The sequence below is a fragment of the Peromyscus leucopus genome, chromosome 8b, assembly GCF_004664715.2.
Source record: "Peromyscus leucopus breed LL Stock chromosome 8b, UCI_PerLeu_2.1, whole genome shotgun sequence".
In the NCBI taxonomy this organism is placed as follows: domain Eukaryota; kingdom Metazoa; phylum Chordata; class Mammalia; order Rodentia; family Cricetidae; genus Peromyscus; species Peromyscus leucopus.
This window is the reverse complement of record NC_051086.1, coordinates 45,977,926-45,992,168: the sequence shown is the minus strand read 5'-3', so window position 1 is coordinate 45,992,168 and position 14,243 is coordinate 45,977,926. Positions and strand designations below refer to the sequence as shown.

The following is a 14,243-nucleotide window of genomic DNA, read 5'->3' as shown; positions in this document are numbered from 1 at the left end:
ATTTCTTAAGTAGGCATGGAGGGGTCTGGGTTTTATGTAGCCCAGGCTGTCCTCAAACTCTCTACACAGCCTTCAACTTCTGACCCTTCTGCTTCTACCTCAGGAAGTGCTGAAATTCCAGGCATGCACTGCTATACGTAAGTTCAAGCCCTGCTAGGAACTGAACCCTGGCTTCGGGCTTGCTAGCCAGGCCCTGTGCCAAGGGAGCTTATCCTTCCCACTGCTGTCAAGACGAGCATCAACCATGGTCATAAGGAAGATCTTGTAAGTAACAACGCAATTTACAAATCCCAAGCCTGATTCTCAGAAACCACCCTTCCACCTTGCCTTCCACTAAGTCATTAAGGCCAGAAGCATACATCTTCATTGGCAAGAAAATAAACGTACACATGAATTAATCCACCGTGTTTGACGGCTTCCTAACCAGTCATTTCCCTGGCCAGCTCTTATCAGTGGAGGGCAGTCCCCTAAGATACTACAAGCCTGCTGCAATACTGGCTAGAGACTTGCCAACATTTTTTTCCAGATAAGTCGATTTTAACTTGATAACTCCAAGTCTTCACAAGTTTTATAAATGGAACAACTCGTCTGAGCTATGATTTGGGGGGTGGGGTAAGACTTTATAAATTGCCCACCTAGTTCAAAGAGGCTACATCAATGGGGGGGGAGGAATGCAGTCCAGTATGTATTATCAACTGGCGGCCAAGAACCATGGATCTGCCCTGCCGTCCTTTGGCTCAAAAGCCTGACCAGCTAAGTTCCTGCAGTTCTTGCTCACTTTCTACCGCTGACTCTGGCCCGACTTTCTCACAGGACTGAAAAGAAACGGGTGGCCAGAAAGTGCAAAAACAAACGTCCCTGGGCCTCTGAGATGTTCAGCTGTCTGCAAATATCATCCCAGCTTTGGCACTTGGAGAAGCACCTGGGAACCCAGAGCAGGGATAGCTACCACCCCGCGGGGAGCCTCCCCTGCCCGCCCGCCCTCCCGCCCGCACTCACGCTGACGATGGTGGAGACGAACAGCAACACGAGCACCGCGATGTGGAGGAACAGGATCCCCAACAACAGGAGGAGCATGGTGACTGGGAGCTGGGCTCGGGCTCGGTGGAGCGATGCCTGCACGGAGAAGGAGGCGGGTGTGAGGCCTCTGGCCCTGGCCCTGGCCCGGGGGCCCAGCTGGCCGGGAGGGGGCGGCAGCCGCCATCCCTATCCCCGCCCAGCGCCCGCCCGCGATCAAACATCTTTTGCCTTTGGAACAAAACAAGCCAGTGGTACGCACGTCTCGATCACCCCGGGAGGCGCGCGCTGGAGAGGAGTTTCCAGAAGGATGAGCCGAGGCCACAGCAAGCCTCCGCCCAGCCGGGCGCCTCTCGGGGCTCGTGGGACTCGGGAGGCCACATCCCTGCCCTAGTCACGGGGCGGATTCTCCCGGGGGGTGCCCCCCCGGAAGGCTCAGCGGGTGGCGCCAGGATTGTATCCAGCGGCTTGGGGTCGCCTGCCGCCCGAGGCTGCTTTCACAGACCCCAGAGTGCCTCGCGTTCCGTTACTTGCCTCCAAGTTTCCACCGGGTTTTGCCAGAGGAGAGGAGCCGCCCCGCCCTGGGCTCAGCCTAGACGCTGGCAGCTCCGGGATCGGGAGAGCAGGCGGGCTGGAGGAGTGCCCGGCTCCCGAGCTTCCCGCGCGCGGGGCTCCGCGCCTTCCCTGCGCCCCAGGGGGTTAAGGGCCTTCAGCCTCGCCAGTTCCACGCTCTCCCCGCCGTCCCCAACGGCCCCACGGACAGCCAGACTGAGCCCGCCACAGGCAGGGCCCCCACGCGTACCCCGTCCAGTTTTCCATCCCGAGTGGATGCTCCAGGAGCCCTATCCTGGGGTACCGCTGACTAGCGGGAAGGAGACTGTAAAAGGACTGGTTGAGTCTGAGAATTCCCACAGATGAGAACTGGCAAGGTGTGTTTCTGAAGTCCGGAGATCCTATCCCTCCACTTCACAGACTTTAGGGAGCTAAAGCTTGGGTGATCAATAGCGAATGTGTACAGCTGTGAAAGACCTGGCAGCAGCTGGGTGGACCAGTTAAGAACAGAACCTTGGGCCAAGGAGACTTCAGAATAGTTTTGACAAATATTCTATCCCAAACACCTCCCTTTTCCTCCCAAGGAACACATCAAAAACAAAAACCCAGGAATGCACAGAAGATATAAATAGGATTTTTCCATGCTTTACAGAAAATTAAAACTACAGCGGATGGCTTCAAGGAGCAGGGAGCAAGAGCAGATAAGGCCTGTGGCTAGGACCTGAAGGGCCAGAGGTCTGGGATACTATCCTAGGTATTTTAACAGTACATCGTCTGGAAAGAATTGCATGGCTGCCCCAGCCACGCTCTATCCAGACACCGCTACCACCCTGAGGTCTGAATGCTATGGAGGCAAGTCCTAGGTGTGTCCCTGGGGTAAAACTAGGAAAGTGAGCAGGCAGGGGTCTCAGCGCTCCCGCCACAAGGCGGCCCTGTGGAAGGCTGGAGCCCGGTCACCACTCTAGGGCACCATCTCCAGATGATGCACAGGTTTATCCCCCCACCTCCTTCACTTTCCCTACCAACTTACTTGCAGTTCAAAGAGACAGCTGTCTCAGAGCAGAGTGGCCTCGGGCACAAACTCCGGTGCGACCTCTGGGTTGCTGGCGTCCCCCAAAGACAGCTGTGCTGCGGGGCTGCGCGCGCGCAAAGCAAGGGGGCAGTGGGAGGCTCCCGGCGTTCCCCTTTAACGGGAACTACGCCCTGTTTGCGTCGCTGCAGAAGGGTGTGTCCCGGGGTCAGCGTGTGCGGGAGGGCGGGCCTCCCCGAGGAGAGGGGGCAGGCGGGCGGGGCGCCGACTGCCCGAGACAGTTACTTGGACTTAAAAGACACTCCGGAAAAAGCAGATCTCGGCGAAACCTAGACTTTTACTCGAAGCTGGAGGCCCCTGGGCTTCTCACCTCTCACCTCCCACCTCTCCTAGCTCTGTGATACTTGGACCCTGTTGACCAATAAAGCATACCTTCGCCCCCCCACTCTCACATGGGTAAAGCTTGCCGGGCATCATGCCGCATGTGCGCAGGGCTCGGTTTCCGGGAGCACCGAAGTGGACTGTGCCCATGCGGGGTTACCGGGACTGGATCCCCTCTCCTACCGACAGCCCGGACCTCTGGGGCCTTGCGCACCTAGCTCGCTTGCGCTGGGGTCTTAACTGGGCTTGTCCTCAAAACACCCATCCCCCGCCATGCTATTCCTGTTTGTACCTAGAAAGTGTGCTGGCTTCTTGGGATTCAGAGGACCCTGCTGGGGCCAGAATCGGAGGGCTAGGGGCAAGTTGACCAAGAGACAGGGAGCCCTAGGACCCGGTTCCTCCTAGCTTTGGCAAACACCAGATTACAGCCGCATATAAGCTCCAGGCGAAGTTTGCCTGAGGCAATCTGGCCTGGCTCCCAGCTTGGCTGGAGTCCTGGCCACGAGGGTAGGGGGGTGAGGGAACTGGCCCTCTGAGGTGCAGAAGATCAGCCAGAGAAACTAGCTGATTCATAGCCGCCTGAGTGTGGCCCTCCCAGAGTTATAGAGGGAGAGGCTAGCCAGCTCTTCTTGGAGATGTGCCCAAGTAGCCATCAGGTCACCTGTATCCTGTCCGGCTGACTGAGCAAGGAGCCAATGTGTTAAAAGTCTCTACCCGCACATCCACACCCTCCCTACCTATTATGAGTAGTGAGTGAGTCGTGTGTCATCAAGCTCTAGATGACTCAAATAGTTCCATATTATTTTGCTATTTGAAAGTAGCCACTATTTGAACTAATTGTAGATCTTGCTCATGAAATAAATAAATAAATAAATAAATAAATAAATAAATAAATAAATAAATAAATCTGAAGGGTTCTTCAGGCAAACGATCTTTTAAATCTTCTTACCAGATGAAAAAGAATACTTGCGAAATTTGTATTCAATGGCCTGTCTGCTCCAGGTGTTTTACCTGGGCTTGGCACCCACGGGGAGGAGGAGGAGAGATGAGGGGTGCAGTGGCTGAGGTCCCCGCTCTGCACTCAGGTCCGGGCTCTGCCCTCAGGCACACCTAATCAGCCCGCTCCCTCCCCGTTGTAAGCACTCACTGAGCAGCTCCAATGTTTTCAATGTTTCTGGGAAGAGCTACTGGTGCCCGCGCTGAAAAGGGCGTGGTGATCCATCAAGAAGATATGCTCAAAGCCCTTAGCGGTGTGTCTGGAACAAAATGCAGGCCCAGGCCACAAACGCACCACTATTATAAGAATGCCACATTTAACGTTCACGGCCCTACAAGGCAGGCCTGTCCACCTCCGTACTAAAATAGATTAGAATACCCAGAGCTATACAGCTACATGGAGTGCACGTGGCCTGGGAATGAGGGAGGAAATGGATCCAAGTCTTCTATTTTATGGGTCATTTTCAGGTTGGATGTGTCCTCGAAGTCACTGCTGAGCTCCTACTTACTTAAAACCTTATTTGTTCTAAGCATTCTCGGTGGCGGCACCGTGTTTAACTCTGGATTTAACTCTGGATTCCCTTCCCTTTCTGTCTCTTCAGGGAACTTCTAAAGGCGGTCTACTACACCCCCTGAAAAGGGGCTGGTTGTAGGCGCAGCCACAGCCTGCTCCTCCCCGTTGTTGAATCCCGTAGTTTAGTCAATAATCTCCTGGGTCATAGACACACCACAAGCTGCCAGAAAGGTGGCCCCATCTGTCCCTTGCTGCCTCTTGCTTCCTGGCCATCTCTCGGTGCTCTAGAGGAAATGCTACTGAGGAAGTGCTGAGCAAGCCTAGCCACACCCAGAGCCTGATGGCCACAGGTGGAGAGGCCCTGTCCCAGCCCAGAATGCCAGCAGTGTGAATACTGCTACTTGCACTAGGGTGTGTGTGTGGGGGGGACATCTAGGCGCCCCTTTCCCTTCCAATCTGGATGTGTTCAGGTTCTGGGTGCTCTCAGACCACTCTCTTGCCTCCCTAGCCAAATACACACCTGGATTTTAAGCAAAAACTTAAGAACTCCAGGGTCCCTGTCATTTTCAGTACCTTTGTGCTGTCTCCATTACAGTCGTTTCCATTGGCAGGCTACAATGGATGGGAACTGAATTGCCACTCACACTACCCAGAGGCACCATTTGCCAATAAAACTCACCAGAACAACGGTGTAACGCCTTCCTCCACACGGATTTCTTTGCAGTCAAATGCAAAGGATGGAAGGCAGCCCTCCCCACGGGACAGCAGATGCCTACAGCAGACAGGAATCTGAGCTCTGCTGCTTCCAGCCAGGCTCCCTGAGATGCTCTCTGGTGGAGCTCCCTGTGACTGAGACTGGACTAGGCGTCTTTCCAGTTTATTCAGGGGCTGGTCCAATGCTGGGATATGTCATGGTGGCCTGAGAGGTTCTCAGCCTCTACTATTTAAAGAGACAGTATTCGCTGTGTATCCTCTGGAAGAGAGTGATCCCAAGAGGCCCTGCAGGAAATAGAGAGCTTAGAAAGAATTTGGGGGTGTTCCTGAACCTGATAACCCAGGGCTCTTCTCTCTGGAAACACTAGCTTATGTATAAGCAAAGAGGTCCAGTTGGCTCTCTGTAACTCTGCAGATTCTGCAGGGCTGAAATCTACTGTGTAATGGGTATATACACACAGTGTTAACAGTGCAAGAAAAACAGCATCATTTTACAGCATTCCAGCATGACACAGATTAACCCCTCAGCACATCACACTAGAGAACCAAACATGTATGTCGGTATTACCCAAGTCAGCTCCATTTTGCTGTGTGCCCCGTTAGCAAGGGTCCATGCTACCTGCTCTTTCTGCCTTGACAACATACCGTGCTCCAACATACCATGCTGGCAGTGTGTTAGAATGGAAGTTAAGGAAATGTGTCTTCCAGCTCTGTCTTTAATATGTCTTCCTCAAATCACTATTAAATATTGACCTTTGTGAGATCATTCATTTCAAGTAAACAACCCTCTGCAGAAAAGGTTTCTGACCTATCAGGCGGACTACACTGGAAGAGCAATTGGGGAGTTGAGAGCCTGGTAAATGATGTTCATTGCATTTTTTTCAACTTACCCCACCCCTTCCAACTCATAGGAAGGGTCCCTACCACTAGCAACTGCCTTGAAGCAGATACTCGTCTAAAATAAAGGGAAGAGGTTTAATTGAATAGATTTCCTGGAATCCTGGCAACTCCCCAATCTCTTATGTCAGGGACTCCCACTCTGAATCAACCCAGAGTTTGAGGAAGTCCTTGTCTTCCACTGAGACCTTTCGTTTTGTTGGGCTCCCTCGTCAGGAGCAAGTCCGAATGGTCCAATTGTTCCGTCACAGACAGCATTCTTCTAGTTCCCCCAAAGCACTTCTTCCTCCCTTTGCTTGGCCATTTCTACCCCCCAGCACCTGTTCTCAGCCCTGACTGCTGCTCAGAAGCAACTGAGAACTTTGTCAATGATCTCACCCGGGCCCCTGCCAGACATGCTGACATTAGTGGTAAGGGACTCAGGGGCAGGTCGCGTGTCATATTCTGCTTCTCCAGCATGTCCCATGGCCCAGCTGGGTGTCCTAGAGTTAGTTCACTCTTGCTTTTCCTTCCAACTTCCATCTGTGGTTCAGTCCAAACTGGGTCAAAGCTCGGGTAGGCTACCATTATGCGAGATATGGGTTAGTCTTACCAGGTGAAACTGGGAGCGGTGTGGACAAGAGAGCCCATCCCAATCCTCCTCTGACATGGCCTACACAGTGTTCTGCAAAGTGAGGAGCACAATTCCTTCAACCTTTACAGACATCCCCCAGTGGGTGTTCCCGTGATTAAACTGAAGTTTGCAAGGCAGAGGCTATTGGCCCTTGGTCCAGGACAAAATAGTCACATTAGGGAAGATTACTTATGACCTCAAACCCTGGAATTTGAGGTAGAGTGAGGGTAAGGGCTAAGGGCATGGATTTTCCATTTGGACCAGTCAGGTCAGCCAGTCCTTCCCTCCATGGGCCACTCCTCCCTAGATCCACCGTCTCAACCTGTGTCTCCTTTGGTCCCTCCAATCTCAGTAGCCAGGCCCTGGAAGACCTGCTGGCTATCCGCTCCATCCAACACTTGTCTTCACCCATCAGGACTGGGTTGTCTCCCTTCTCCCACCAGAGCCACCTGAGGAAAATGTCCTTCTGGTTCTCTCCCTCTCTCAGCCAACTAGGATTTCATCCCAGCCACAAAGAACATCCCATTGAACCACTTGCCACAATAATCACATAGAACGGTCACCCAATCATATTAATCAGTGTGGATGTTGCCTCCCTTTACACACAGGGAAAATAAGACTTGTGCAACTTCACAGAGGAGACAGTGAAGTTCCCCCAGACTGGCTAATTCTACCAGTGGAATGTTTCGGCTGCACTTGAGTTTTAGTCTCTCGGGAGTGATCTCCCCACTCAGAAGTCATGGACTAAAATAATAGCATTAGCCATTCATATCTACCAGATGCCTATTAAGATCAAGGACCGCCATGAGCATCATCTGAATCAAATCACTAATCTTCGCAGTGACTTATGAAATGGGTAGCAATGTCACCCTCTTTTATAAGAAGGGGCACAGCATGACAGCAAGTGACTTCTCTAGAATCTACTGTAGAGCCCACACTTAGGACCCATTCTATCTTACTTCTTGCTACATCTAGAATATTTCTAGTACAACTTTAACATTAGGCTTCTGTCAACTTTCTATAATTCAATCTCCTTTTTCATGAAAGATACTCTTTATATATATTTAGTCAGTCACATTTCTTTTTCCGTTAAAAGGGAAGATTATATCAGTCCCCTTGGTACTAATTTCCAGCATCCAACCTCATTCTACTGCGAAGCCAGGCACTTCTGCATGGAAGATTGTCCATATCACACACATCTGCCGAACACCTGTACCAGGGCAACTCCAGAAGAAACAGTTGGTTCCATGAGACTGTCACTGTTGTCCTTGTAGACTAGGACTTAAGCAGACTCCGGAGGAGGAAGCCCTTTGTGCATTTGGCAACTGATAAAATGTTGTTGTCTACAGCATCCTACCCAGAGGGAAGCAGTATAACCATTTCCATGTGAAGGAGCCGAGGCATGAAGAATTCATGTGTTTTTCCCAGGATCAGCTCCCAAAGGCCAGGCAGGGACATAAGGCCAGATCCCTGCTTCCCAAACCTGTGACTTTCTGTCCCACACACTCCCCAAGAGCAAAGCAGAGGTGAGCCTGGACTTGGCACGTGACCAGATGATGAAGCGCTCCCTGAAGCATCTCTCCCCATCACTCTCTGGACAGTGTTCACACAGCAAAGGCAGCCTGTGCTGCCTGCCTCACAGGAGCCTGTGTGGGAGTTCTTGGCCCAACCTGGATGCAGCTGGTCTGGAAGGGTTTTCAAAAGTCAACTCACTGGCTCTGGCTGCATCTGTACTGTTCTGACCTTGTGCAAGAGCAGCTTATTAAAACAAGCAAAGAGAGAGAGGAATGGAAGGAAGGAATAGGCCTGAGTGTGACTTCCATCGACCCCTCTGTCAATGCACACGTTTGAAATTTGGTCATGTCCAAACCTTTCCAAGATGGGAAGATGTCCTATATAAACAAAGAAGCAGGCAGAAACCAGCTCACCACACACACACACACACACACACACACACACACACACACCACACACAAACACATACCCCATACCACACTCACACACCAAACCACACATACACACACATGCATACACACACACACACAACACCACATACCATATACATACATGCCACTCACATGCTCACACACACCACACCACACACATGTACCCCACATACAAAATACACATGCACACATATACACACTGCATGCGCACATACCCCCCCCCACACACACACTTCCTACCCTGGCAAGGGACAGTTTTATCTCAGAATAAAGTGCATCTTCAGCTCCTTCACCTGTGGGAGAGAGAAAGCACAGAATAATTATGTTGTAGACACACAAAAACGACAGAGTATAAAAGACTCTTTGTGCCTGAATGTGTTGTTGCTTAGGGAAGGCAGATTCCAGAGATGCAAGGAGAAGGGAGAAAGCTGCCTTTCTCTGACAACTCACAAGCTGGCAGAGAGCCGTTGGAGCGAGAAGGTCAGAAACAGACGTGTATTTGCAATGCTGAAGCTTTTCTAAAACTCCCAGTCCTCGGTGGCAGGCTGCTGCTCCGACAGAGGTGAGGAACTGGGGCAGTCTTGCTGCAGAGCCTGGAAATGCGGAAGGGGGCAATGGTGGTCCAGGCTCCTGCAGACCAGCCGTGGCTCTGCTTAGAAAGACAGCCTGGACTTGATCTGAGATACACAGAGAGAGGTGACAGGAACGGCTGCTTATCCCGAGAGGATGCCTGAGGCAGGCTGGCCAAGAAACAGTCATTCACCCCCAGCTAGAGCAACTGGGGATCTGGGGAAATGACCCCATTATGGTCCCATGGCAGCTCATTCTGCCTACACCCCTGAGTCTGAGGCACAGCAGTTGGTCTGAGGATGAACCTGAGGGCAGATGTTTGCTCCCTCTGAGATCCTCCAACTACTTCCCAAGTGTGAAACCTTAGCTACACCAGGAAAGTCACAGGCAGAGGTCAAAGGTCAAACCCTTTCAAGAGGTTCAAAGGAAAAGCGGGCAACATTTCAAGCCATGTTTCCTCCTCATTGTTACAGACCAGGAAATACTTAATCCAGGGAACTTCAGTGGCAAGCTGGGGCTTCATGTTGGTTGAGAATGTTATAGAAAATTGAGCTCAGAATTTTAGAAGTTTTTTTGAAGATAGACTTGGATATGTGAAAAATTGGCTGTCAAATGTATTAATTATGATACTTCCTATAATGGAAGAAGTTATGAATATTCAGTAAATTTCAGTACAGCCATAAGCTCAGCTATTATAGAAATCTTAAAAGTAAAGAGGGAGAATAATGAAATGCAGAGACGTGCATAATAACATATGCAATATTATACTCATAATTTATTGAACATTTTCTGTGTGTCAGTGCTAATCATCTCATTTAATACACAATTGGCAGACAGTTGGGCCCAGATATAAACTTTGGCCACCAGGCCACATTCTTAACTACTCAACTCCATCAAGTGGACAGCTGTTTTTTTTTTAAGGTATTGAGGATTGAACCCAGTCCCTTTCACAGGCTAAGCAAGTACTCTACCACTGAGCTACATTCCTAGTCCTCAAGTCCCTTTCAAGGTTTTTGTTTGTTCATTTGTTTGTTTTAATTTTGAGTCAGGGTCTCACTAAGTTGCCCAGGGTGGCCTTGAACTTACTCAGTAACCCAACAAGACTTGAACTTGCAATCCTCAAACTTGCAATCTTTCTGCCTCAGCCTCAGAAGTAGCTAGGAAGTAGCTCAGAAGTAGCTAGGCCTGTGCCACCAGGCTCGACACATATATAATCTCACACAGCTCCACAGTAACAGCAGTGAAAGTAAAAACCATGATTATATGGAGCTAGGAGAATGCATCACAGCTGACTTCTGTAAGTGTCATGTGTTGTGACTGGGAAAATCATTCCTCCAGAGAGTCATATGCCGAGATGCTGTCTGTGGAGGAACCAGCAGGCAGTAGGACCTAATGGAAAGATGCTACGTCGGTGGGGCCTCGGAGGCAGTAATGGGACCCCGTCCCCACACCCTCTCTGCTTCCTGGCTGGCCTGAGATAAGCAGCTTTCCCAATGCACTCACACCGTGGTACTCTGCCTCATCATCAGCCCTAATACAATAGAGCCAGCCAACACGATTCCTGAATCCTCCCTATAAGTTGATTGCATCAGACATTTTGATTCGGCCATGGAAGAAGGGTGATGAACAGACTGTGTTTCCATGCTCTGACATAAAATGAGAGAAGCAACTATAGGGAGCTAAACACACCACGGAGCTAATTGTTGTGACTAATCATATATCTATCTCCACCTCGGGTTTCCAGCACACTGAATCTGTGGTCTTCTGGCAGTGGAGGAAATACAAACTGAGGCCACCCCAGGGAAAGAGGGAGAGGGCCAGGAGCCAGGTCTTGCTCATCTCACATCTGGACACAGAGGTAGAAAATTAGAGTTGGGCTAATTATTGAGTATCACAATGTTGATGGTAAAATGCTAAGATTTGTATACATTACGAGTTTGATAACCCTATTTTTTTTTTTTTTTTTTTTTTTTTTTTTTTTTTTTTTTACTTTTAACAATACATCAGGCACTTCTGAAGAAAAGAAATAGCCTAGATCTGTTTTTAGCCTGAGGGGTCCTGACTGAGCCCAGAATTCAGTGGTTTAAGTACATGGCTTTGTGAAAATAAGCCACAGAGTGTGGTGAGGCACATGATTCAGATGACTGACACAGTACGGAAAATGGTGGTTAGTTTGGCTCAGGGAGAAAGCTCTGTGTGGTCGCCATGGTTTCCCACCTACTACCATGTTGTCTTGTTCCTCAGCTTCGTCCTCTCTCTTACTCAAGGCCCAGCCACACAGTATGTGTCCACACTGAACTGTGAATATCAACATCTGAATTCCTCTACCTTGTGAACGTCTCAATTATTAGGAGACCTAGGACCTTTGTGAGTTTTCTGTCTCAGCAAAGTGTTTTCCTGGGTCTTCCCCAGGGGATGGGTTACATGACATCCTCTCCCACCTTAGTCCTATCTAGTCTTGGGTCACTTAATATGTCACTATGTCACAAGTTCCTAGGAGAAGATTGGATTCCAAAGCATTTCCTAAATGTATCGTACCTCAGAACTGCTCCCAGGATCAAGATCACTGAACATCACTGTTGAAAACATTGACCTACATGACCTTCTCTGGCACTAATGCCATAGGCTTCATCAATGGAGGAAATGGACATATGGTCAGCTTAGAAAATCAAAAGGCAGATTTTGAGGTGGGAGGCATTGGCTAAAGACTCTCAACCAGATAATTTTCTCAAGACAGGAAACAGGGAGCATCAACAGTACTCAACACTGAGGAGTCCCAAACAAATCCCCGGAAGTGGAATTGGGGAGATGCGTCTGGGATCATATAGTGATCAAGTGTTGGGAGCATGAAGGTCCTTGCACCCACAGACATCAAGAGAAACCGGGAATTTTAATCACACAAGGGTGTCTCCTCAAAGAAGGCTGTCTTCCATCCAGAAGGCTGGCAATTGGAGGCGATTAATAGCCTGTGTTATCTGTTGGGCCAGGCCATATCAAGTTCCTACAACCAGGACCAGGGATGGCTAGTAATCTAAATGACCCTTACAGCCAAGGCTTCCCAAGCTCTCACAACCAGGACCTAATAGTCTAAATGACCCTTATCTGTATAGCCAGAGGCTCCTCCAAGCTCCCACATCCAAGACCAGAGGTGGCTAATAGACCAAATGACCTCTAAGCTTTCTGTAGGACCAAGACCAGGCCAGACCTTCCCTAGGCCCTTAACCTAGTACAGGTAGCCTATCTCCAGAACCCATCTTCTTAGAAGAAATGACACATAGTCTGAGTCAAGTTTTGATGGAATTATACTTCCTTGTACACTGGGAATTGTATTACACCAGGAGAACTTTTTTTTTTTTGTTTTGTTGTTGTTTTTAAATTATACTGTATTTAAACTTGTTGTGGATAAACCACCTGAGATCAGACTCTTCAGAAGTCTTGATCCAGGTTGATGAAGTCAATCTGAACTGAGTTTTCAATCTCACCTCTTCATGATTCTCTCCCCTGCATGGACACCTGCAGGGTCCCCCTTAGTCAACACAGAGTGATACTTTGTTGCCAGGCTTTTCTGGATCTGCTCTCAAACATTCCCTCCTCATTTTACAGTGTTTCACCTCAGTGAGTGGCCTTGCTGTGGTCTTTCACAGAACCCAGCTAGGACAGACATAAATGAGCCAGGGAAGGCCACTGGCTACTGGATTGGTTAGTTCACTCTAAGCTGAGACTCATTAGCTCAAAAGCCTACTGGTTGCCAATTCAAATTTTTATACATTTTAGGGATGGACTTTTACCTATGGACAAAACAGAGCCTTACAGTAAAACCACAAGCTGCTATGGTCCTTCAGAGTTCTCTGATGCAGAAGACCATTGAGTGATATTGGCATTACCCAGATATGGATGGCCCATCTCTGATGTCCTCCTCCTCAAGAGCTCCTTGTCCTCACCCGTTAGTGCTACAGCCCTTGGTACACCTCACGTTATCAAGACTTTTTATGTGGTCCTGTCCACACACTGCCAACAAAGTTTGTCATGTTCTGCAATCTCTTGCTGTCATGGGTTTCTGAAATGCCCCTTACCAAAGTGTTTTGAGTAAAGTCTCAAATATGGATAGGTAGTGGTGGAACACAGAGGCTCCCTAGGTCTGGGACAAGAGCTCAGCAATGTCCCAAGGATATTCTCAGAGGAATTGAGCCCTAGGGTGCTAGCATCCCACAGCTTCTTCCAATAAACCAGCAGAAGGATTTCTGCCTCCAGTGCTGTGTTAGAAAAATTAATAAATACTGTCTTGGTTTGCTTTCTATTGCTGTGATATAACACTAAGCAAAACCGGCTTTGGGAGGGAAGGGTTTATTTCATCTTACAACTCTTAGGTCACACTCCATCACTGGGAGAAGCCAAGCAGGAACCTGGAGGCAGGAATTGAAGCAGAGACCATAGCGGGATACTGATTACTGGGTTGCTCTAGAGAAAGAGCCTTCACTCCAGCAAGCTGGGGGTGAGAGCATGAGGTTTTCGGCTTGGGGCCAGGAGAAGAACGACCAGGACCACACACCTATACGTAAGCTGGTGGAAGGCCATGAGATCAGGACCCCAGGAGGACACAGCAGGCATGCCCCTCTGCCTGAGTTGAGGAGCCATTTTTACTCTGTAGCTTCAGCATCTGGTTGTCAATCCTCATGTCTTCACACACAGCGTGTGAATTCCTGGGTGGAGCTGAAACAGGCCGGCCATCTACTAGAAGCTTCACACCAAAGTATCCGTTTCCTGTCCCCACCAGTGCCGCCGTCCATCAAGGAAACAAAAGCCACATGGTCCTCCTTACTAAGGTCGCTGGACTCTGCTGACTTCTTCCATGGTGAGAGAGATCTGACTTTTTCCAGATGGTGACTAAGTGTATTTGGCATCCACGGCACTCCAAAGAGCCAGACTTGGGGACAAGTGTGCTTTGAACATCTTCAGCTCGACTATGTGAAGAGAAGACTGAAGACCTCTTAAAACCATATTCATTCAATGGAT

At 49.5% G+C, this 14,243-nt stretch overlaps 1 protein-coding gene across 3 annotated transcripts in view; it reads right to left on the bottom strand.

The window, feature by feature from the left end:
- Pmp22 (peripheral myelin protein 22) overlaps positions 1-5,343 on the bottom strand; it is a 31,848-nt gene extending 26,505 nt beyond the window's left edge. The window contains exons 1-2 of one of the 3 annotated variants that reach the window (XM_028869337.2): positions 5,170-5,343; positions 1,000-1,116 (exon numbers count right to left, since the gene is read on the bottom strand). In XM_028869337.2, coding sequence (XP_028725170.1) covers positions 1,000-1,077 — 78 coding nt within the window. In that variant the 5' untranslated portion in view covers positions 1,078-1,116; positions 5,170-5,343. Of the gene's footprint in view, positions 1-999; positions 1,117-1,279; positions 1,373-2,599; positions 2,794-5,169 lie in introns of those variants that run through there. The other 2 variants (XM_028869336.1, XM_028869338.2) reach the window with 2 other exon arrangements.
- Between the last annotated feature and the right edge of the window lie 8,900 nt (positions 5,344-14,243).